The sequence below is a fragment of the Sinocyclocheilus grahami genome, unplaced genomic scaffold (genome assembly GCF_001515645.1).
Source record: "Sinocyclocheilus grahami isolate Dianchi unplaced genomic scaffold, SAMN03320097.WGS_v1.1 scaffold799.1, whole genome shotgun sequence".
Lineage (NCBI taxonomy): Eukaryota > Metazoa > Chordata > Actinopteri > Cypriniformes > Cyprinidae > Sinocyclocheilus > Sinocyclocheilus grahami.
Window position 1 is genome coordinate 313,769 of NW_015505978.1, and position 25,686 is coordinate 339,454.

Here is a 25,686-nt window from a genome sequence, read left to right on the forward strand (position 1 = left end):
ATGTTCGCGCTGCGCTGTAGTAACTGATCAGCGCTGCGCTGTCAGTTCGGTGGCACTAGTAAACACGTCTTCTCTGCGCTGTCGAGTCTGTCGCGCAGCTCGGTCCATTGAGCCGCGCTGATGACAGGTTTAATACAGGTTAGAAAGAACACTTTAATACCGCGCTGTTTCGTCCCACTTTTGGTGTGTTTGGCTTCCCATACTTTTGTCCAGCCCGGCGCCTCATAGTTCCCTTCACCATCCGCGTTTTGATTCAGTTTGGGCGAATGCAAACAATTTATTGATCATGAGCCCAACATTCAGTCTACCTGAGGGAAGACGTCTTTCATTGTAATGCAGTTAAATAGAGAGAGAGAAAAAAATACATTAAAAAAAATGTACTTCTAGTGTATTCTTGGACCTCATTATTGAAGTACAAATACAAGCACCAGAAGCAGCCCACACTCCCTAAGTTTTCTTTAATTGAAAAATATGCATTTTCATGCATCCAAAGGCTATATGGTTGCAATGATTTTTTAGTTCAAAACTTTAAATGCCATTGTTTAAAATGCTTTATTGACTGACGTTTCATAGACCTTCAGTTGTTACACTTTCAAATTCCATGCCATTTGTAATTTCACAGTATTTTCACCTCCTAAACCACTACACTTGTGAAGTCACAATTCTATATTAGTACAATGTACTCAGGCCGATGACATTTTTGTAGAATAATTGCACATACATAGGTTAAACAATTGGGATTATTTCTGAGAACTATTTGACTGCAGGCAGACATACATTATGGTACAGTAGCCTACAAATATTTGGAGCATCCCTTACACTTATTTTCTACAAGAATACAAGAAAAAACACTATTTTCTTAAAGAATAAAAGATAAAGAATCACAATTGTCCCTTATTTTCCATTTCTGAAGTTAATTGGCAACCCTAGTGATGATGTAATAATCTTTTGACTCCCCTGACAGCGCCACCTTGCTCAAAAAAACAAACAAACAAACAAAACTCAGTTGTTAGAGATATCCGAGCAAAAAATAATAGATGAAAAATGGATAATAGAAAGCGCAAAGGCGGCACTGAAAAGGCCAGTAAAAAAAATAAGTGGGCCGGTCTAAGGCATGAAACTCCAGGGCTGAAAATGAGTCCCACTCCGGCCCCAGGGAGTCATTATTAGTGCTAATGCTTGCTAGTGACAGACTTAAATAACAATGACTCCATAATTAAATTATGCAACATCCCTCTGGAAGGATTCTATATGTCGACATGTACAGTATATCCTAGAGATTTGGGCCTTCTTTTAAAAATGGAAAATTTTCTTTTTTTTTAGAACTTGTCGTTTTAAAGGTAAATAAAAATAAATAATTACTCAACAAACATTAATTTTACTCCGATCACTGGGATTAATTTGCTCTCTAGACAGACAGTAGCATACAAAACAAAAGGCCAACACAAATGGACAATTTTTTAAAACCTGATTGATGCATTTGAGCAGACTAGTCATATTTAAAAAGGGATCTCTCATGAAAAGCACTAGGAATTTTTCAGGCTTTTTCAATAATTCTTAAGCCAACAACAAGAAAAGTAAATAAAAAAATGTAATAAAATGAAATAAAATAACCATTTAAGCTTAAATATATTTATTTCAGGCAGGAAATTTGTACATTTAAGTAACAAGGAATGTATTATATTTAAGTTAACCATTAACCATTTGGCCAGCAGAAAAGTAACTGCAATGAAGGAACCACATTTGCATCTGCATCGCTTCACATTAGAGTTTTGTGTGATCAAAACATAGACATTACAGTCCATTAGATGTGCAGTTCTTTATGTGGCAAAACATCTAAGGCATGGCTTAATGTGTGCACCTCAATTCTTATAATATACAATATGCTGTATATTGGTGATTTCTGGTGATGTCAATCCTGTACATCTGCATTCAATGCACCTACTTTAAAAGTAAGCATTTATGTACATATTCTGACTAAGTCTTATGGAATGGACATCTCTTATGTGTTTTAGCAGGGATAAAAAAAATTATTTTATGTTTTTTTTAAAGGTATGCTCTCCCACAAGCAACCTACAGGTAAATTAGATTATTAATTCATATTGCTACAATGAAACAAACATTCAGATTGAAATATGTTCAATACACATTCATTCTCATGCACTCGTACACACAGTTTATGCCCCCTGATTTCCATTGCATGTCACTATGATGTGTTTTCCATTTACACTGTATTTCAATAAAGGAACATTTGTATAGCAGCACATACATATACAGTATGATACAGTAACTATGATACATTATTAAGCCTTTGTCAAAAGTCTCTCGCATGGCTAAGGCTTACAACTGATTGAATTATATAAATAACTGCAATTAAATATGTTGTTTTGACATAAATGTACTAAAATTCTAAACAAATTTCCTTCCAGTAAGTTAGAAGAGCTTCAAGTTTTAACAATTCCCTTTTTACAGTACCTGAGCAGTAATGCTGTGCTTTTGCATATATATAATCTGCATGTATAATGGAATCATAATAAATTAATAATAAGTAAAGTGCATTATATGTTACTCTTTGGTCAATAAAATAAGGAATCCAAAGGGCTATTAAAAAACTAAATTTAGGTGTATAGGATCATTATTATAAGGTCTAAGTATAATAGAGAAATAACCCCTCTGGAACCATTTTCACATGCTAAAGAGCATCTTTGGTTCTTGTCTTTGATGTTGAGGAAGGATTCTACTAGTTGGCTTTCAGATGATTTAAACCTTTCTGATTTTTTGCCTGTTCCTCATGAACTTCATCAAAGGAACCTGACTGAGATTCCAGGGATGACTTTGTTATCCGCTTTTGCCAGGAATTGTCAGATGATTCCCATTCATGAACCTCTGAATCATCATCAGTCTCGTTTGTCTGGTCCTCCTCATCTTCTGATGTATCCTCTGTAATATCTGAGACTTTGCCCTTCTCCTTTCTGTTCTCTTCAACCTCGTCTTTCTCCACACAGGAACGCTCTTCTGCATCATCACTCCCATCCTCTGGAGTCTCTTCATCTTCAACTTCATGTTCATTATCCTCTTCCCTGCTCTTTGGTTGTCCAGCGGCTGAGAGTTTGAGGAAATTCAGAGTGTGAACGAGCATTTTGAAGGTTTTATGTGCAGTTTTCCTCTGTGGCTTGATCTCTGACTCAGAACTCAAATCTATGACTTGGTTGTGTTCTTCTGTTTCTGAGTCTTCTCCGTCAGCATCGGCACCATCTTCAGACTCCGAGTTGTGCTTTACCAAAACATTAAATGAAGTCGCCCCATCTGGTTTGTCATCTTTTGGTTTTGGCTGTAACAGAGGGTGTAAACCTAGCCTGTTCCTATTATGCTCCCCTTCATTTCTCTCCACGTCTGGCTCTGTGTCATCCTCAGCTTCATCACCAGCTTCAGCTGATTCACCAGTGTTGGCCACATAACCAGCTTTATTTGCCATTATCTCCACCTCATCATCTTCTTTTCTACTTTCTTCACCTTTATCATCAACACTATCTAGAACAATGTCATCCTTGTTCTTAAGGGGTGTTTCATCTTCAATTACCTCAAGAATAGTTAAAACATCATGACTCTCAGTGTCCTCAAAGTTAGAAAGAACACCTTCCTCCTTTGCTGCTTCACAACTGACAGTTTCCTTGTCTTCCTCATCATTTGATTGACTCTTGTCTGTCTCTTCTCCAGTCGTCTCATGATCATGAGTTTTCTCTGTCAGCTCTACCACAGCATTTTTGTCTTCTGCCGTGTTGCCATCTTCAACAGCAGCTTTCTCTTCAGACATCTCAGTTTCAGCTTCAGAGGTTGCCTCATCTGCTGTTTCTACTTCAGAAGTTCCTTTTTCATCAGCTGACACAACTCCTGCAGTTCCTACATCATCTGTGTTGTCTTCATCTTCATCAGCTCTTTTTACATCAGTTCCTCTTTCTTCAACCAATGTCCCCTCCACGGTATCTCTCTCTGCTTCTGTTCCATCTTCAGCTGTCTCACTCTCTTCATCACTTTCAGCTTCAGCAGTTTGCTCATCATCTACAGCTTCATTATCAGCCGTATGTTCCTCACCTGCATCAGATTCAGCATTTTGCTCATCTTCTGCTGGTTCATCACCATCTGTCTCACCCTCTCTTGTAGCTTTAACTTCAGCAGTTTGGCCATTTTCTGCCATTTCATCTTCAGCTGTCTCATTCTCTTTTGCACTGTCCTCATCACCTGTATCACTCTCTCTTGCAGTTTCAGCTTCCCCATCTTCTACTGATTCATTCTCAGCCATCACATGCCCTTCTACAGTGTTGCCATCAGCTGTCTCACCCTTTTCTTCGGTTTCATCATCACCAATATTGCTCTCTTCCACAGTTTCAGTAGTCTCTCCTTCTACAGATTTACTTTCAGCTAATGCCTCACTCTCCCCTGCAGTTTCATCTTCACTTATTTTATCTTCTCCAACAGTTTCTGCTTCAGCAGTTCGTCCATCTTCTAAAGTTTGATCCTTAGCTGTCTCAACTTCTTCTGCAGTTTTATCTTCATCAGTTTCTCCATCTTCTGTAGTTTCACTTTCAGCTGTCTCATGCTCTTCAGTCGTGTCATTGTTTATTGTCTCACCTTCTTCTCCAGTTTCATCTTCAGCAGTTTGTCTTTCTTCTACAGTTTCATTTTCAGCCATCTCATGCTCTTCTGCAGTGTCATCAATAACTGTCTCACCTTCTTCTCCAGTTTCATCTTCAGTTGTTTGTCCCTCTTCTGCAGTTTCACTTTCAGCCGTCTCATGCTCTTCTGTAGTATCATCATTAACTGTCTCACCTTCTTTGCCAGTTTCATCTTCAGCTGTTTGTCCCTCTTCTGCAGTTTCACTTTCAGCCGTCTCATGCTCTTCTGCAGTGTCGCCATTACCTGTCTCGCCGTCTTCTCCAGTTTCACCTTCAGAAGTTTGTCCATTTTCTGCAGTGGTTTCTTCATCTGAAATTTGTCCATCTTCTGAAGCTTTATCTTCAGTTGTTTCACCCGCTTCTGCAGACTCATCTTCTGCTGTCTCACCATCTCTTGAAGTTTTAGCTTCAGCAATTTGTGCATCTTCTGCTTTTTCACCCTCAGCTGTCTCACCTTCTTCTGCAGTGTCACAACCAGCTACGTCATCCTCTCCAACAGCTACTGTTTCAGCAGTCTGCCCATCCTCTGAAGTCTCTTCGCCAGTGGTCTCACCCTCTTTAACAGATTCTGTTTTTGCAGTTTGCCCTTCTTCTGCAGTTTCATCATCATCCGTCTTGTCCTGCTGTTCTGATTCTTCCTCAGTGTGTTCTTCAGTTGCTTCCTCCTTTGCTGCTTCAGTTTGCATTATGTCATCAAATTCACTAATGTCATAATTTGCCACATCTTCATCTAATTCATTAATCTTAGAACTGCTTGCACTTTCTTTGACAGCCGTTAAATCAGAATCAATCTCAATATTCTCTTCTTGCTCTTCATCTTGTTGCATCATCATTGTGTTAAAAGACATCTCAGCAATTTCCCCAACTTCATTCACATCTTTCTTTAAATGTCTGAGTATATTTGATTGATTCTCGGAACTATCTTCTACATAAGTGCTGGAGGCACTGTCATTCTCTTCACCCTCCTCACTTTCTCGTTTTTCATCTTCAATTTCTTGAGCACTGGAAGCAAGTATTTCTTTATCTGCACCCTCTTTCTCATCCTCCTCTTTGACAGCCTTAAGCCCTGCATTTTCTATTTCCAGCTCACTTGCTTCTTCATTGGCAGTTTCTTCGATCTTTTCACTGGTTGGAGACGATTTCTTCATCTGGAGAATTCTCCTTAAATCAAAGTCTTTCATTACAGGGGCTGAATTAAACATTTCCACAGGTAACACATGCTTGGATACCATTTTCTTTTTCAAGCATGTGTCACAAGGACAATATTCATCATCGCTATGTTGATCGCTGAAGTCGGTCCATGTCATTGTGTAATCATCGTCACTTTTAGCAGGTTGTGGATCAATTGATTGGTTGCGCATCACTTTCAGACGTCTCCGCCTTTGCACTGTTTGAATGGTAGATTCACGTGACATTGTGTCTTTTGGTGGTCTTGGTCTTTCAGCTCTGCCTTGGATTTTCCTTAGCTCCCTGTCTATACTTGATTGTATCCGTCTGCGGACTTCATCTTGCAATTCGCATATCATGGCATCAAGTTGCTCGTTGTCATCCAGATTCCAACGGACTTTGAACTCAGCCATTGCATTAATATAATGTGTCATAAATTGCTTTTCTAATTTGTTCAATAAATTCAGAACCCATACAGGATCAGGGTCTTGAGAAAGCCTTTTTGATAATTGACCTTTTTGATGTTTTGGAGCGCTGCCTGAACTTGTGTCCTCTTGACGGTCTGATTCAGTTTCCTCTTTTTTGGGATTATTCCCAGAACTCTTGTTTGATGAAAGAGGTGTTTCAATGAGTTCCCTTGGACTATCATTACTCCTGATTGTCTCTTCAGAGCCTGGGACATCATCTTTTAGCTTCACTTCAATTGTGCCCTTTGTCTCTGGGGTCCACTGAGCTTGACTTGCTATATCTGGAGTGGCTGAATCGTATTTGGTTTCTGAAGCTTCCCCTTCCACGGTTTCATCAACTTCCAGTACCTTTGTCAGGGTATCCAAGCCTTCACATTCTGTGTTGATTTGGGCTTGGATGCCATCATTAATGCTACTTTTCCCTGAACCGGTTGAGCCACTGTTAACATCTACCCCTGAGGATGACCTGGCTTTGAATTCCTCATCCAGACGCTTGTTTCTTTCCACAGATGTCTTCTCATTGTCTTTTGGGTCACAAAGCCAAAGGGACTTAAGCATGCTCGTGAGCTCCTGGTATTTTTCTTTTTTACCATCTTCATCACTAGGACCAAAGTCTAACAACTGAAGATTTGCCAAACAATCCAGAAGACCTTGCACTGATGCACTGAGCTTACGTCCATATACAGGAGATACCTCTGGTAGGCTATTGCATCGGTCGAGTTTGGGGGTCAGCAAGACTTTCATCACCAGAACTGAGGAGCTAAACATCTTTGGTTCATCCCCTCTCTGAGAGTGATCACCCTCAGCAACTTCAGGAGATTTTTTGTCCGTAGCACCCTCTGTACTCACCACATGAGCACCTTCCATCTCATTTTGTGTTTCAAGCTTGGTAACATCCCTTGGCTGCAAACTTCCATGCTCATTATCAACTCCTGAAGGCACATCAGATGTGCAAAGTGGCTCTATTGAAACATAATTGTCATGGAATTCGTCCCCCAAATCACACAAGGTGGTGTCTGATGGGATTTTCCTCAGCCATTCATTCACCACCTCAGTTGGAGAAGCATTTGGCAAGCGAGAAGGACTCGGCTCAGACATGTCATCATTCATCTTGTGGCAAGAAGAGTTGCTTCCAATTCTTTTTCTACATTTGCTACTTTTTTCACTCTTAATTTCACTGACATTTGTATCAGATCTACAAGACTGAGGTCTTTCTGCTGCAGCATTCAAATGGTCAGTATATTCTTCTCTTGGTTCTGGAGCAGGAACTGTCTGCAATAACACACTATCATTAGAGCTGCCAAGTAGAATAACAGGTTTTTTGGATTTTTTAGGAGATTTTGGTGGGCTAGGACTTAGATGGTTTCCTGAGGTAACAGATAACCTGGTTGCATTGTCCTCAACTTTCTGTGTTGACATGGTGTTTGATTTATTGCTTCTTTCATTGACAACTGTAGTTTCAAAATTATTTTGACCATTTACTTTCAAATGAGAGGATGGATTGGATATTTTACTCTTTGGCCTGTCAGTCATTTCTGCAGTATTTCCTTCTTTGGTTTTGGATTTCTCAGAGTCTGAGATTGCTGAGGCACTCAAAGCAGGTGACATTTTTCCTTTTTGTTGTGTAGAACTGCATTTTGAACAGACACTTTGAGATTTATGAGACACTTTGGTAACATATGGACTTTCAGCTTTCTCTTGACCTGTGATTTCAGTGTGTACAGACATACCGGAAGCTTTGCTAGATGGACAAATCTTCTGGGTTTGAGAGCTCTGTTTCACTGAACTGTTGGCAGATGGTTGGCTATCAGATGAAATTATTGAATATGTTATTTTAGAGGATTTATTGCTTGCTACATCATCTCTGTCCTGAATTGTGTCTGTAGGACATGCAGAGCCACAATGAGAGCTTTTGGACCTCAATTTACGAGAGACATTTGAATTAGCTGTTGTAGAACTTTTAGGTCTTCCCTCTGGTGTCGGTGTTGCTTCATTTGTGATTTGTACTGGAGATTCTGATGAACCCTGGTCAGATTTACCACAGATTTCAGTCTTTGATGAAGCAGATATTCTTGAGTTAATTGAAACATCATCAGCCTCATGGTCTTCAACAACCCCAATAGAAACTGAGGTGCTTGTTGGTGTTAAAACTCTTTCAGAGGCGGAACCAACTGAACTAATTTTGGACTTTGCTGACTTTTTAGACAGAGGACTTGCAGGTACCTCTTCATGGTCGGAGTCTTTTTCAGATGATGCCACTGGACTTGATGGCTTGTTTATTGCACCACAAATGCATTCATTTGAATTCTCTGCTTGAGATACTTCTGAGTGATTGGACAACGGACTCTCATCTCTGTTTAATTCCCTATCTTCTGTGTTTGTGGGTGTATGGTCCTCACCCTCAGAAATTTTAGACTTCTTGGATCTTGTAGATACATTGGATTTAACTGACAATTTGCTTGGTGAACGGTTTGCTTTTGTGTACACACCAGCTTCAGACATTTTAGAATCTGCAGATGCATTAGAAACCACACTTGTGGATCTTCTGTCAGGCTCTTCAGCTTCTGAGAGGAGGGATTTTGCAGAAGCATTTGATTTAGTAGGCACAACACTTGATTTAACAGTGGCATCAGATGTTATGGATTGATTTGATTTTGCAGACAAAGAGCTGGATGTTCTGTCTACCACTTTACTTGCTTCTTCATCCTTCTCAACTGTTCTTTCTGAACATTTTGATTTCTCAGATGTACAAGATTTTGCAGACATTGCACTTGATGCTCGAACATCTTCAGTATCTGTTTTCCCAATTTCTTTAGGAGCAACTACTGAAATATTTGACCTTTTAGATCTTGCAGATGTTGTAGATGTAACTGATGCTGTACTTGATGCTATCTGCTCTACATTGTTGTTTATCTCAGAATCTTCTGACTTCTTTGATCTTACAGAAATTGAGGACAAACCACTTTCTGTTCTTGCTTCTTTTTCTTTGTTGACAGGGTCACCTGGACCAGATCTTCCAGAGGCATCAGATTTCAATGACCTAGAACTTGGTGCCCTCTCCACGTTTTGTTTATCTGGTTCATCTATGATTATTTCAGAAACTTTTGATGTCCTGGATCTTACAGAGGAATGTGATTTTGCAGAAACAGCACTTGGAGCCCTTTCTTGGATTTCATCATCATTTGTGATTTCATTTTCATCAGGTGTGGCATCAGATATTATTGAAATTGCACTTGGAGGTCTCTCTATGTTCTGAACCCCTTCTTCAGCACTAAAGTCTGAATGATTTGACTTATTGGACCTTACTGAAATACTGGATTTAGTAATACTTGGTGCTTTTACTTCACTTTCTTCATCATCAGTCTCTTCTGGTGGTACTTCTGAAACTTGTGATGCTTTGGATTTTGCAGAGATACTGGTTTTGGTAGAAATAGCAGATCTTCCTGACATAGCACTTGGTATTCTGTCTCCTTTTTCATCAGCTTTGACGTCTGTTGCAGAAATATTTGAGTTTTTTGACTTTGCAGAAATGCTTGATTTTGCAGACAAAGCACTTGAAGCTCTCTTTTGTTTTTGGTCTTTCACATCAACTTGCATATCAGTTAAAACATCTGAAGTTTTAGACTTATTGGATCTTGTTGAAATGCTTGATCTAGCTGACAATGTACTCTGAGTTCGCTCCTCTGGTTGGTGTTTTGCTGCTTGAGGCAAAGCAGTTGGCACTTTTAAATTACTGGACTTTTTTAATCTTTCAGAAGCATTGGATTTAGAAGACATGGCACTCAGCGCCCATTCCTCTGCTACTTCAACTCCATCACTTACCGTCACTCCTGACTGATTGGATTGTGCTGCCAATGCACTCTGAGCCCGTTCTTCTGTTTGGTCCAGTGCTTCTTCTGTGACCAATTCTGAGATCACTGATTTCACAGATTTTGCAGAAACATTAGATTTAGAGGACATTGCACTTACAGATCGCAAATCATCTCTATCTTCATCTACAATATCATCAGCCATATCAGATACTTTGGATTTCTTGGAGTTAGTGGATTTTGTTGACAATGCACTTAGTGCTCTTTTCTCTTTGTCTGGTGATTTCTCTGTGCTTTTGCAGGTTTCTTTAGGTGCTGTGCTGATTTCATTTGACGTTTCAGAGGTATGTGATGCTGCATATACTGCGGATGATCGATTATCATCTCCTGCCACCTCTGACATTTTGGACCCTTTAGATCTCACAGAAACATTCGATTTTTTTGATAATGTGGAAACTTCAGATTTAACAGACAAAGTACTGGAGGCTCTGTTTTCTATTTCCTCCTCCTCCATCTTGGACTTATTTGATTTTAATGAAGCATTTGATTTGATTGACGTAACACTAGGAGCTCGTTCCTTTGTTTCTTCTCCTAATTTTGGTGTTTTTTCAGATTTCCTTGATCTTGCAGATGTGGTAGAATTCACTAAAATAGCACTTGATGCTCTTTCCTGAACATCTACTTTTTCTTGTGCTCCATCTTGGTCTACCTCAGATTTTTTGGATGTTTTGGATCTTGTAGACATATTTGATTTTGATGACACAGAGCTTGGCGATCTCTCCCCTGGTAGCCCCACTTGAGGAGCTGCTTTAGTTTCAGGTGTGTTTAATTTCACTGAATTTAAAGATTCATCTCTTTCTTGAAAAGATACTGCTTCTGAAATGTCAGACTTTGATTTATGTGAGATATTTGATTTAATAGAAATGCTGCTGGGGGCCCTGTCTTGATCTTCAAGCTCGCTCAGCTCAATTGACATTTTAGATCTTGCAGAAATATTTGATTTTATCGAAATGGAGCTGGGAGCCCTCTCCACTGTTTGATCATCATTTGTCACCTCTTGGATTCCATACTTGTTTGATGTTCCAGTTTTAACACTTGAAGCTTTCTCTTCTATTCTCTCCTCTGATGCCCCATCAGTTACAGACTGTGGCTCTTTAGACCGACTAGATGTAGTGGAAATATTTGATTTAGATGACAGAGCACTTACAGCCCTCTCCTCAACATAGTCTTGTAATGTGGGAAGCTCATCAAAGCCATTATCTGATGCTTTTGACCTCACAGATGTGTTTGATTTAACAGACATGGCACTTGATGTTCTTACTTCAGAGATTTGTTCCTCAGACACATTGTCTGAGAATTCGGTTTGTCTTGATTTGTCAGATTTCTGAGACTTTATTGACATGGCACTGGCTGCTCTTCCATCCTTTTCAAGTACCTCTGAAACATTTGTTTTATTTGATTTTCCAGAGGTGATGGATTTTATGGAGATAGCACTCGAGGATCGCACCACTATAATTTTGCCATTTGCTCCAATACACTCAGCACCATTTTCATTCTCATAAGAGGTTGATAACTCCGACAATGACTTTGTAGACGTTTTTGAATTGGCTGACATTGAACTTAGTGCCCTTTCTTCTTTTTCTTCATCTTGCACATAAGTTTTGGGTTGAATGCCTTCTAGTTGATCATTTGATTCAGAATCCCCTAGAGTTGCTATGTCTTTTGTGACTACACATTTACAATTTGTGGGTCCAGATGAAGCTTTGGGTGAAGCAGATGCTTCAGACCTGCCCTCTTCATCATCCACTTCTGGACTGGCCAACTTTCTGGATCTTTTAGACAGTCCTAAAGATGAAGCTGTGCTTGGTGGTCTTGGTGATAAATATGCCGGAGATGCAGGAGATTTACAAGGTGTAGTAGAACATGGGTTTGGTTCTGCAACTTTGCTCTCCTCATCTTCCTGTTGGCCATGGGATGTTCTCGTGATACTCGAAGGAAGGTCGACATCTTCATCATCTTGATCCTCTTTCAGCGATGCTAAAATTTGAGAAGAGCTCACAACAGATACAGGCCTCTCCTCTTCCTCCATTGGCTGAGTGATCTGAACACTTAATTGATCTTTAGGGAGGTTAGAGGATATGACATCAGGTCTTTTCTCGTCATTTTCAGATACATGAGTGTTCTCGCGCTTGTCTTCTACAGTACTTGTGCTCTTTGTTTTAGGGGACATTGAGCGTACTTCACTTCGACTGCGGCAATGGTTGATGGTACATTGTTCAATCGTGGTGTCGCCCTGCTGTCCGAAGGTCTGTTGAATGCAAGTTGCCTTTTCTACTACATGCTCTGTGTACTCTTCACTGGACATTGTGCGCATGCTGTCGGTAGATGCCTTTTTGCACACTATTCTCCGCGAGGATGCGCTGGAGCTTGAGGATCTGATGCGTCTTACAGATTCTTGATCGGGAGGTACAGGATTCTTCCAGATATCATACTCCTGACAGTGAGTGCAGCAGTGCTGGCAATGTGGCTCCTCAAAGTGTCTCTGGTAACGTTTGGTGCTGTATGTCTCATCTGCTTCGCCAGCAGAGAGAGAATCGGCTTCTGAGCAGCTCTCTGCACTGCCATGCGAGAGGGAACAAGCATCATCATGTACAATATGGGATTCATTAAAAGTGCTCTTTGACTTCTTCACTTCTGTGGACCAGTGCAATGTCTCGTTGTGTAATAGTCGAAAGCGCACTTTCATCTCCATTGACAGGCTTCCGTCTTTGTTGACCAGAACTCGCTTTTCAATGTCATCATCCATCGTATTTTCTCCCGTTTGAGGACAAGCACCTCGGTGTCCTGGTGGTAATGAGTTAAGTCCATTCGGAAACAACATTTCAGATGAGATGGACAGTCCTGCTGATCTGTTGCTTGAATCACACCTTGGATGGATGGCGTTTCTCTTTGTTTCAAGTCCAAAATTGACTATAAGTAAACAAAGTAAGTAACTATTACAAAATATGTATATACAATTCTTTCATTAAACTCATAGAATAAAAAATAAATACAATTTACCACAGGGTTAAAAAAAAATACACATAACTGAAAATATATTCTCTAAAACCAAGTTTTACGTTGCAAAATTTTGCTTCAAGTAAATTTATGTTCTTTAGATATTTTTACTGTAAAGAAAGACAAAAATTGATGATTAATGACTTATTGGAGTGTGACCTACCATTTTTCTTGGCCCACTTTTCATCGCTGCAGACACTGGAGCGTGGCTTTGTGTTCAGCCTTGGAAGTTTGTCATAAGAGTTCTTCCTGAAGCTGTCCAACAGGAGTGGGTGGAAAGGCTCACGTCCCACACAAACCAAAATGCTCGGGCACTGGAGCAGACTGTGCACACTGTCAATCTGAAAAACATGCAAATAGCTCTATCTGCGTTAGACTGTGCTGCTGGTTGATTACAATATGACAGAATCAAATTGATAAGATTAGCAATATCTGGCTGAAATTAAATCAGCAGGGATTATTATAACTGCCAAATTCTGATGAGGAAATGTGCTATGAGGGATTGAAGCCATACCAATTAAAGGTTAATGGCCATGGGAAGTCATCTGGTGTGTACATTGTCCCACACTAATTTTTAATCATGAAAGCAGTGATCTGAAAATGTGCGTGATCCATTATGCAGGGTGTTTTCGGTGCATGAGTCAGTACCCATGGGCCAGTATAAACAAGAAGTGTACAAACAAATAGGTCATAGGTCAATCCAGAAGTCTTCATCCCTATTTAAAAAAAAACTATTGTGACTATATCAATATAAAAAAAAATTTTTTTTAAATCAACATCAACTAGCAAATCAAGTATCAGAGTTCATCTGAGGTCAGTTCATTAGAGTTAAACTCAGCATTACCTTATGCTAGAAATATTGGGGTATTAATAAAGAAAGAACTAATCTTCTTAACACTTTAAGGCTTTTTGGAAAAGAAAAAAAAGCTAAGACACATGAATAATATGTCCAAAAAAGCATTTTTAAATGTAATAATCCAACAACATGTGATGTTGAACCAGGTTCCAAAAATCATGAAAGCAGAATATACTGTATATAGAGAGAGTAAAAGTACACACATTAACATCACATATCACTGTTTAACACAATACTAACCTTATGCTAAATCTGCATGCTCTGCAGTTTTATATCTTCTAAACTTTAAAATTTTCCAGTGGGTTTGAAGATAATTAATTGGAACTGTAGAGGATGCAAGTATCTCAAACTGTATGTTTTCATGGCATTGACCTGCTTCTGCTGGTTCAAAATAGCTCTGATTTGAGCAAGATTAATAGTTCTTCTCTGGATGCTGGTGCATCACTGCTGTGCAACAATACCAGTAAAGGAATATCCTGATCATATCTAACAAGAACAGCAGAAAAATGTATTCAAAGACATTTAAAAAGAGTGCATTAAAAATTAGAAAGCTACAAACATTTTTAAAACTCATTAAGTAACACTGTAATTTTGTTATAACAAATAATCTTAAAAACAGCCTGTATGCAGAATTAAAATGTGTATATCCTTAACCACTTGATAAAGATGGTTGTTCAGATTTGATGCTAACTGTATTTGTGGCATAAATAAATATAATTCTTTTTGTAAGAATATCACTGCCTATTTAAATGTATAAATATATGTATTTTAAATATATTTGTGTGTGTGTGTGTGTGTGTTGTTTATATGGTTTTAACATGTCATCAATCTGACATATATTTGAACCTTACTATGCTAATAAATTACCAACAATATTTTACAAAATTAATGTTTCTTAGAATGCTATTTATTAAAAACTAAATAAATAAATAAATATAAATATTTATAAAAACTGCATATGTATTCTTTATTACAAGTCATGGCTCATTCATTTATAATCAAATCTAATTGGCAAATGATTCACGGTTCAGTATTCAGGGGGGAATCAGTCACTCCAATGACCAATTCAAATTTTTTTTTTTTTTTGACTGACATAAAAAAATGCTTCACAATTGCTTTTTCCCAACTGTCATTAATAGAAACTATGTTTTAAATAAAATTTACATTTAACTATTTATTTGCGGTCTGGAGCCCTGAAAACGCAGAAATTATATACTAAAATTTGTCTTGCCCAGCAACTGAAGCACAATACTTTATATCTTCAATGACACATGAGGGTCATGGATTTTGTTCTTGTTCACTTGCATTACTTACATTTTTAACTTTCAGCCAGTGACAAATAAAACTTTACTCTATTGCTTGCCGAGCTATTTCTGGCATTGTCTCGGTGCCATTCATAATGTTATCCATGTATCAGTCAGGCCCTGTGGAGGGGTGTGTGCCACTTTACAGCATGTTTTCTATGGGAGGTACATGCCTATGGCAGTGCTAATAGGATGTGCCTGCTAGACCCACAGAGGACCAGCAGCGCTGACCAGAGTCAGCAATGACTAGTGAGTCCAGCTCTGATGGACAGGAAATGCCTGGATCGACTCCAGACATTCTGTGGACTCCAAGCTAATAAGTGTTCCCCTTTTAAAGGGACAGCACTTTCTCTGCATACAGTGTGATGCCATCATTAGCACTGTGGCATACTGTACCATAACCGTTGCGTGCGAACACTTAGAGACAGGTCTTGATTTTGTGGAACAGCCTCTGGTTGCCCTCAGAGCTGTATAAACTCCTAGCCTCTCACCTTTTATCAGGGTTGCCATAGCTCTGTCCCAGAGGGGCTATTTCTTACACTGCCCGGGACACCCTGTCCACCTCTTATCTACCCAAACCACCTGCAGACTGTAATTCTTTATTTTTTCCTCTTCCGTGGTCTGTGGCATTTGCCCTTAAGCACTAGTGGGAGTGATAGTAACTAAAATGAACTTTACGCTGACTGATCTGCTCAACTAATCTTGTTCTCAGCATTATGAGCACTTCATAAATCATACAACTCAATCTGTGGAGACTGTCACTTTGTTTGCTAGCCTCAAATAACTAATGCACAAAAATCGAATTAAAGAGCTCAAGTTTCGAGGTCCCACAGCTTTGGGACTTTCCAGCTGTCAGATGTGGCGTCACTTACAAATACCTAGCTTCCTGTAAACATGTGTTTTTAACTAAAGTGAGGGCTGTGGTTACAAATGAAGGAACAACAGATTTGCTAGCCTAACTTGTTCAGAGTCTGTTGAATGTTTGTATCAGGTTGTACCTCCGGTTTCAGCCACTAGAGGCCTCTGTGTCCTTAGAACATTTGCTTCTCCTGCAAACCAACAGCCATCCATACATAATTTAGGTCAATTTACAATAAATATAAATAGATACATGTACTTTATTTACAATTTGAGACATTTTATAACATTGTCTCAACCAGATAGACACAAATAAGCAAACCTGAACAATGACTTACTTAAGATGTACTGTGGACTAGGCTTTGAATTCCAGGGTTTTGCGCCACTTAGAACTAAACTGACAATTAAATACATTTGAATTGAGGTAAAAATCAGAATGCAGATTTGTAAGGAATTTAATTAAAAATTAACTAAATTGAAAAGAAAAACTAGAAAAGGACCTTTGAATTATGGCATGACAAAGCCTTGTCTGAAAGTTTAAAAAGTCTTGAAGTTTAAAGGTATGTGTTATAAAAAAAAGTTACAAAAAAAGTAGTTGATAGAGTGATTATATCCCCACCTCCACCCCACATTAACCATTTAATTCAGTTAACTCCATTTTAGCAATCTGTTCTGTACTTGTGTACAATTCATTCAACTTCAGACAGAAATTAAAGGAATTCAATTCATACATTCCGAAGCTGGGTAAATGTGAGATTTCTGTCCTCTATAATAATAGTGAACTTAAACATTACTTTTTTTTCAAATAGTTTTTTGATGATTACACAGTATAAGAACACAAACATCAGTATTTACACCACTGTTCAAAAGTTTATGGTCGGTAAGATTTTGTAATGTTTTAGAAAGAAGTCTCATATGCTCACTAAGGCTTTTTTTTTAAGGCATTTACCTGATCAAAACACACACACACACACACACACACACACACAAGTAACAATAACTCTGCGAAATATATGAAATTACAAGTTTTATATTTTAATCTATTTTAAAATGATTTGCTGCTCAGGAAACATTATTATCAAACACTATTATGTTGATAGATAAACAGTTGCGCTGCTTAATATGAAAAACATTTTTCAGGATTCTTTAATGAATAGAAATTAAAAAGCAGCATTTGTCTGAAATTGAAATATTTATATATTTAATGCGCCCTTGCTGACTAATAGAGTTAATTTCTAAATGAAATATTACCGACCTCAAACTTTTGAATGTTAGTGTATATTCCCAGAAGAGACTCACCTTGTGGCCTTCCAGTGTGTAGAGCTTCCTGATGAGACACTGCATGAGTTCAGAGACCTCGTCCATGAAGAGCACCAGACTACGCAGGCTCCTGCGGTGCAGCACGATGGTCCTCCGGACAGAGGGGTCACTGTTTTTCACAAGCACAATCTTCCTGGAGTGCCAATGATGGTGGTGGTGACCTTCAACCTGTCCAGGAGCTTCCTCAGCTCGAGTGGGCCTCCTGATTGTATACTGCTGAGAGTGTGGATGTGTCTGGAAATGATACCATGGGTTTGAGTAAGCTCCCGAGGCCTCTGAGGCCATCGCCTTGGCCTGCTGGTGATCGGCACACAGATAGCATCCACGATCCTCCAGCGGCTCCAGTCTTGTTGAGACGGATGAGCCTCTGAAGGACGCTGAGGAGCAGTGCCCATGGGGGAAAGGGGGCTTGAGAGATGGGTCGTCCATGATGGTGTCAAAGCATTGAAAGCTTTGCTTGTGGGAGGCCATTTTAACTTCATCCAACGGCCTGTGGTAGATGTCAGCTGACTGTAGGTTTAATCAGATGATAAATATAGCAGGGCTATACTCTCTGGCCTAGCAGATCACACTCATTCATCCTCTCCTTCCACTCTGTAAAAGACAAAAGCATAAAACACATGCCCAGTTTAATATCACCAACAATGCGTTAAGTAATTCTGTGTCAACTCCATTAGGATGTCAAGCCCAGGAAACAATTGCAATTGCAAACAATGATGCAAATTGGACAGAAATGCAACTGAATGGTTTAGGCCCATGAAACAAATTTGCAAGTATGAACTATGTAAGAATGTGGGCTGTATCGGGAATTTAAAATGTAATTTAAACCTGGAGCAAAACATTTTTTTTCAGTTTTAAGTAAACGTAAACAAAAATATGTTATGGTGTAAAATGAATAAGAAATATCTAGGGTTCTATTTCTAGATGATTTAATTAATAACTATGCATACTTCAGATGTTCTCAATTTCACTGAAGCTCAGGATGCACTTTGGATCAAATGATCATCATGTTTGACAAACTTTTTTGGAGTTCTTACAGCTCTAGTTCTTATGTCATTAAAGTAAATACTTAAGAAATTCTGGAATTCATGTTGACTTCATTCAGCTATATCGTTTTTCAAATAAATATATAATAAAATATCTAAAACAATATAGAAAAGAAAAATAGAAAACATATTTTAAAAAATGCAAAATTCAAACATTTTCACTAGAAATAAGAAACCGTTTACATTTTAATGCACACTTGCAAATTGAGCATGTTGCATACTTTTCATATGTTATATGAAACAAATATAAGAGCATTGATAATAATAAGAATCGAACACATCGTTTATGAGAATATTCCTTGTGTAAAGGCAGTCCTGATGAACCTGGGCATAAACTAATAAGCTTAAACAAGAGGATAAACTCACAAGCTTAAAAAACACTGAATGCTTTTAAATCGATCCTGTTCTTAACGGAATTTAAAATTCTCTGCTAAGTGATCCAAACACAATACTGAAACATTTGCACTGTTATGAAATGTAGCGTTTTTAGATTACTAATTGATACTTTACATTTCAATTAAAAAAAATTTGTACCTGAACCTACTTTTCTACCACCTGTTCGACCAGAATCTCATTAAAGTCTTTTCTCAATCACTTCCTTGCACAATCAAGCTTCTTTACATAAGACATGGTACCTTTAGAACTGAAATGGGCACAGAGTGCTTAATGCCCATTGCAACTATTAAAACTGAAAGTATCTGTAGAGTTGATGTTGAACCAAAGCTAAAAAAAAAAAAAAAAAACCTAAACAGGTACATCTACCAGAATCCCACTGGCACATCATGACAGCATATTTGTGCCTGGCACACGCTACGGCTGAGGGAGCATTACGAAGTTCAAGACACAGAAATAATGGACAGATATCAGAGACTAAGCAGGGATAAAAAGAGCAGACTTCGCTTGAATTAGACTAAAGAGCTTATCTACAAGTGCAGGGAGAAAGTGGAAGAAACATGCGACAGGATGATGCAGTGGAAGCCTATTGTTATTTTTGATTCAAGTACAAATGTGAAATTAAATATTACCAAGTCATGTGATTTAAGAAAACAAAGTTATGAAGTAAGAAACAGAAATACTTGATGTGTTAAAAGAAAGGGTAAATCAGTGAAATCTAACACAAAACCAATAACAGAACAATTTGGATTTCTAAACTGGATGTAAGAAAGATTGCTGAAAAAGAGGTTCTCTACCGACAGAAGAGGGGGTGCAACCAAAAATAAAAAAAAATTTTGTCGATGAGAAAAGGTGCAACACTCACTCTTGAAGAAATCCAACTTAAATTCTTGATCAGACATCTGATGTATTTTAACCAATAAAGTTGGATTTCTAAACTGGATGTAAGGTCAGTTAATGCATTGCCTTATATTCTGAAACACATTTACTTTTTTTTTTTTTTTTTACTGGAAAAAAAAGACCATGATCGCTTAAAAAAAAAAAAGCCTCAGTTCCAGCTCTTTTTTTCCACTCGCGCTATCGGCACAAAAACAGGGAAATGATACAGCCTGAGAGGTTTATTGCATAACAGGACCAAATCAGACTCTTTAAGTCTTGCAAAGCACATAATAATCCCTAATATACACTACCGTTAAAACTATTTGGGGTCAGTACGATTTTTGCAAAGAAATCAGTACTTTTAATTCAGCAAGGAGGCATTAAATTGATCAATTGTTACAGCAAAGATATTTATAATGATAAAAAGATCATGCTTTTGTTTTGAACTTTCTATTCAATCAAAGAAACCTGACCCAAAAAGAAAAAACAAAAAAACATTACAGTTTCCACAAAAATATCAAGCAGCTGTTTTCAACATTAATAATGAGAAAAAGTTTCTTGAGTGCCAAATCAGCATATTAGAATGACTTCTGAAGGATCATGTGACACTGAAGACTGGAGTAATGATGCTGATAATTCAGTTTTGTCATATATATATACAGTGGGTACGGAAAGTATTCAGACCCCCTTAAATTTTTCACTCTTTGTTATACTGCAGCCATTTGCTAAAATCATTTAAGTTCATTTTTTTCCTCATTAATGTACACACAGCACCCCATATTGACAGAAAAACACAGCATTGTTGACATTTTTGCAGATTTATTAAAAAAGAAAAACTGAAATATCACATGGTCCTAAGTATTCAGACCCTTTGCTGTGACACTCATATATTTAACTCAGGTGCTGTCCATTTCTTCTGATCATCCTTGAGATGGTTCTACACCTTCATTTGAGTCCAGCTGTGTTTGATTATACTGATTGGACTTGATTAGGAAAGCCACACACCTGTCTATATAAGACCTTACAGCTCACAGTGCATGTCAGAGCAAATGAGAATTATGAGGTCAAAGGAACTGCCTGAAGAGCTCAGAGACAGAATTGTGGCAAGGCACAGGTCTGGGCAAGGGTACAAAAAAAATTTCTGCTGCACTTAAGGTTCCTAAGAGCACAGTGGCCTCCATAATCCTTAAATGGAAGACGTTGTATATGACACTGTATATGTGTGTGTGTGTGTGTGTGTGTGTGTGTGTGTGTGTGTGTGTGTGTATGTGTGTGCGTGTATAAATATTGGTAGTTGCATCAATAGGTTATCAAAGGTTATCAAAAACTAGGACACAATGGGGAAAAAAATACATATGTGCAAAAATGATATAGTGATCAAAATGGCCCATGATCATAATGTCCAACTACAGGAAAGCAAAAAAAAAAAAAAATTTTTGATAATTTACATTTTTAAGTGTTACTGATGTAATTTAGATTACAAAATACAGACCTAGGAAAGCTGAATCTGCATCCTTCTTTCTGGAAAAAAAGATATTCTAATAAATTACCCAGAGGCTTGTTACAATATCTGCTTTTGATGAGAACATTTGAAGAAAACAGAATGTAAACAAATAATATAAATCATATGAAATCAATTATGTTACCCAAAACAAGTAAATTCTTGTGATACAGAGGATCTGTAAGCTCAAAATATGAAAAATATGAAATGAAAAAGATATGCATATGAAAAAGATGTTAAACAAACCTGAGCTAAGGACGTTTTAAGCATCATGGATGTCCACAGAACCTTGTAAATGCGGGCAGAAGTTTTCAACTCTGATTGGCACAATAATTTTAATGCATGCCAGATAACTGCAATGATGTTTCTCCAGTATTATTGCAAGCACCTGTGTTGATATCCTCGTGATCACTTAATTCAGATCTGAACACCAAGACCATCAAAAACACCAATTGAAGCACAGAAATTGGAGAGAATCTTTACTTTTACCATAGACATTTTCTAAACCATTGAGGTTTAGCCAAGGTCAAAGTAATAACTGTGAAAAAGCACTCTTAATGGTTTTAATTACATTTTCAACTAACTGCGATCCAAAAGAACCAGGAAAGTCTTCAGTGTAAACTCAAACTGTCCCAAAGGACTGCAAAATACTCACCATCATAAGAACCATGATCTCAACGTTGAGAAAACCAAGAGCTCAGAAAAGCATCTTCTGAGTTTCCACACAATGAGAGTTGAGAAGGAGCAGGAGCTGCTGTGAACTGCCAGCTGAAAAGCACTTGTCCCACTGGGGGCCTACCTGCTAATCGGGAAGCTAAGGATAGAACGAAAAGCCTTCTTAATCACTCTGAGACTGCATCAAAATCTGCTGAGGCTTTGGACACATGACTATAACTTGGCCATGGCCATTGCATAAAAGAGCAGACAAACTTAGCACATTGTAAGTGAAAGACCTTCAAGGACACTCATAGTTGATAGCATATGGATACATTTTTCAGGATCCTCAGAAAAATTAAAAAAAACAAAAAAAGCCTCAGTATGTCATGAACAAACACTCAGCTGAATGTAGGAGTCTTACCTAATCAAACTGTTCAGAAGACACAAGGTACTTAATGTATTTGATTGTTAATCAAACATATATGTCAAAATTCTAGCCAATATAAGCGGATGATTATTTGCTGATAAATGGTAAATGGCTGACATTAAAACGGCATGCTATTTTGTATAGTAAATATTAAAGTAAATTTAAAGATAAAACACTCAAATCTAAAATCAGTTGTTTTAAATGCTATATGTTAATGAAAGCATCATTACATTATAATGTAAAGTATGAAAACTGGGCATTCATTTTGAGATTTGCTGACGATTATATAGATTTAACAATGTTATTAAATTATTAGTGTTTTTAAAGATGAGCTTGAAGTTAGATTATGACAAAGGTATTCTAAATGCAAAAATAGGGGACCTGAGAATGAACAATGAAATATTCAATAGCTAGCCTATATCGATAAATTGTTGAAAAGTTGTCATTGTTGCTGCTTAATTTTTATTGTGGAAACCATGATACATTTTTTCAGGACTCTTTGATGAATAGAAAGTTCAACTGCAGAACAGCATTAATTTGAAATAGAAATATTTTGTAACATTATAAATGTCTTTACTGACACTTTCATCAATTTAAAGCATCCTTGCTGAATAAAAGTTTTATTTCTTTCAAAAACAAAAAATATCTTACTGACCCCAGACTTTTGAATGGTAGTGTATATAATATACATATTGCATCCTTCTATTGGCAATGATAATGAGCTAGATGGATGGAGGTATAGTAGTTATTTTGGTTACTAAACCCAACATTTCTGCCTTAGTCCAAATATAAGCAGGAGTGTCCCATGCAATGGGGGACCAAAGCCCTCCTCTGTCAAAATTAGCCATTAGGAAAGTTTCTTTGCATAAAAAACTGAGTAATGTAAGTGATTTGAAAAGGCAGTCAGACATCTACAGTACCTTATCGCTACGAACAGAGGAGGGTATCTGGGATGATCCAGTTAACTTGATGGGTGGCCCAGATGGAAATGGATTAATGGCTCTCAACATTAATTAGAACAATGCATATCACATTGCTGTCCTGAGGCCACAGTTCGGATCCGAACCAGCATTATTTTCATCAAGACTCTGCCAGCAATGACAAATTCAATTGATCATCTACTTATATAAAATCTAATACATAAAATCACAAGTCTCTTGCACGGTGCTGAGTCAAGCCCACAAATCTGCTCTTTTGATTGTTGAATCAAGTCCATTTTTATAAACTGTGTGACTCAACTTTTCTCTAAGAGTAAAAATATTTAGTTGTTTGCTTGTATGTTCACAAATATCCTGAACACTGGCTGTAACACTTCTGGGAATAAGCATATCCAAAGCAGTAGGAAACAGCTTGCTGCTGAATAAGGCCACAAACAAAAAGCGAACCACTCAAGGCTAGTCACCTGCTAATGTCATTCTTATCAGAAACTGCAGCTTGTAAAGATATCCCAACCCTGATTACAACATATTTTCTGGAAATTGCAAGGGTAGAGATGCTGTTTCATCTGATAGAGTCTTTCTACGAATGCTACTTACCATCTGTCTGTGTGTCATAAGAGGTTTGGCTGAGCGGATGGGTGAGTGGGGACATACGATTGAGTCATGTGCCGTAAGACCCTCGTAGAGTTCACACCCTGGCCTCCCCCTTCTTGGTCTTTCCTGAGTTAAGGAACCTCCCTAAAGATGTGGAGCCAGAATGAAAAGCACTGCAATATTTCCAAGAGAAATCATATACAAATATTCTTTAAGACATTCATGATTTCTGGACATAAAAGACAGCAACTAAGATAAACAAATAGTTGTTTTTTTCCACAAAATGTAAAGGCTGTTAAAAAGACAATCTTCTGAGCATGAATATATAAAAGTACTGCGCCATATCTGAACCACAGCAGCAGTTTGTCCAGGTCACACGTGAGTTCTGACACCTAGGCTTAGCTGCTGCTTCCTGTCAGGCCTAATTACGGCAAAACCTGCTTTGATACAAGCTGTAGCTATGTTTGACTATTTAGTCTTTAAGGCTACACCTAATATATATATATATATATATATATATATATATATATATATATATATATATATATGTTTGCATCGCCATAGACATAAACTTAGAGAAGTAGCTCCGGTTGGAATGTTCTTCCGCGGGATGTGTGCAGTTCTGTTTATTAACCGCTAGAGCGCCAAAAGTTACATAGTGCTGCTTTAAAGCAAACAGGTTATTATCTTATGGCTTCAGTAAACGTGCAATAGAGCATACAAGTCGAACCGACTACTTTTTTGATGCTTTTACTTGTTTTTGCATATTTTTGAAGCTGTAGTTGGCCTTTAGGCTACTGATATTGCATTGAAAGGAGCAACCACCCAGCACAGGCTTCAAAATGTTCTGTTTTGTTTAGCAAAGAAAGAAAAAAGTCATACAGATTTGGGATGACATGAAGGTAAGTAAATAAAAACAGAATTTTCATTTTTGGATGAATTAATCTTTTAAGTTTATAAAGAAACAGCATTAAATTTGGCATGAAATTACAATTCTCATTTAAAGTCATTTTAATTAGTCTCTGTCTGTAATACGTTTGCCAAACCTGATATTCTAAATCTATTTTCTCAGGAAATCAAGAATACAACAATAGATAGTGTTGTACTGTAGGGGTGCTTATTAAAAGAAAATGAGAGAGAGAGATAGAAAGTGAGAGAAAAAAAAGTAGGAGTATGACAAAGCGGAATGTGAGCGTCACAAAAGAGGGCTGTGTGAACATGAGACACTTTATCCAATGCTAATTTTACTGTTTTTCCATAATCAACCTCTCTTGCATAAGTAAGCAGCTGAATTAATTCTGGCACGTATGCAAGGTTGCCTTCACACCTACCTGATTAAGAGCACATCTTTACCTGCAGTACATGTATTAATATGCCACATGACCCTTTGACCTCATTTACACCAACAAGGGTCAAAGTTTCACCGGTTAGCATAGACTATAGTTAGCACATGCTGGTTGATATTGCAACTACACCGTCTGAAAGCAACAAAAAGCATCTTTCTCCATTGTTGGCCACACAAAATTAGCCATTTATTTTTTGCAAGCAACATTGAAAGTGCAAATACTTCATTATATTATAATAGCAGTTTCACCAGTGTCCAATCTGTTTTTGTTTAGATAGAAACGCATGTCTCACAATTCTGAGAAAAAAAGTCAGAGTTGTGAGATATAAACAAAGATTTCTGACATTTTTATTTTTTGCAATTATGAGTTTACATTTATATTTTGCAATTACTAG

General features: G+C 37.8%; 1 protein-coding gene across 4 annotated transcripts; it reads right to left on the reverse strand.

The window, feature by feature from the left end:
* Positions 1–1,644: 1,644 nt before the first annotated feature.
* LOC107561938 (retinitis pigmentosa 1-like 1 protein) lies at positions 1,645–24,313 on the reverse strand. 4 transcript variants are annotated; one of them, XM_016246483.1, is made up of 5 exons: positions 24,282–24,313; positions 23,950–24,090; positions 17,491–18,105; positions 13,337–13,514; positions 1,645–13,086 (listed from the first exon to the last, which is right to left on the reverse strand). In XM_016246483.1, exons 3-5 carry the CDS (start codon positions 17,980–17,982, stop codon positions 2,741–2,743), a joined length of 11,016 nt encoding a protein of 3,671 aa, XP_016101969.1. In that variant the 5' UTR covers positions 17,983–18,105; positions 23,950–24,090; positions 24,282–24,313; the 3' UTR covers positions 1,645–2,740. The 4 variants fall into 4 exon arrangements, with proteins under 4 accessions (XP_016101969.1, XP_016101968.1, XP_016101970.1 ...); XM_016246485.1 differs by lacking the exons at positions 23,950–24,090; positions 24,282–24,313 and adding an exon at positions 21,986–22,103 and having other exon boundaries at positions 4,408–4,516; positions 4,582–13,086; XM_016246482.1 differs by lacking the exons at positions 23,950–24,090; positions 24,282–24,313 and adding an exon at positions 21,986–22,103.
* Between the last annotated feature and the right edge of the window lie 1,373 nt (positions 24,314–25,686).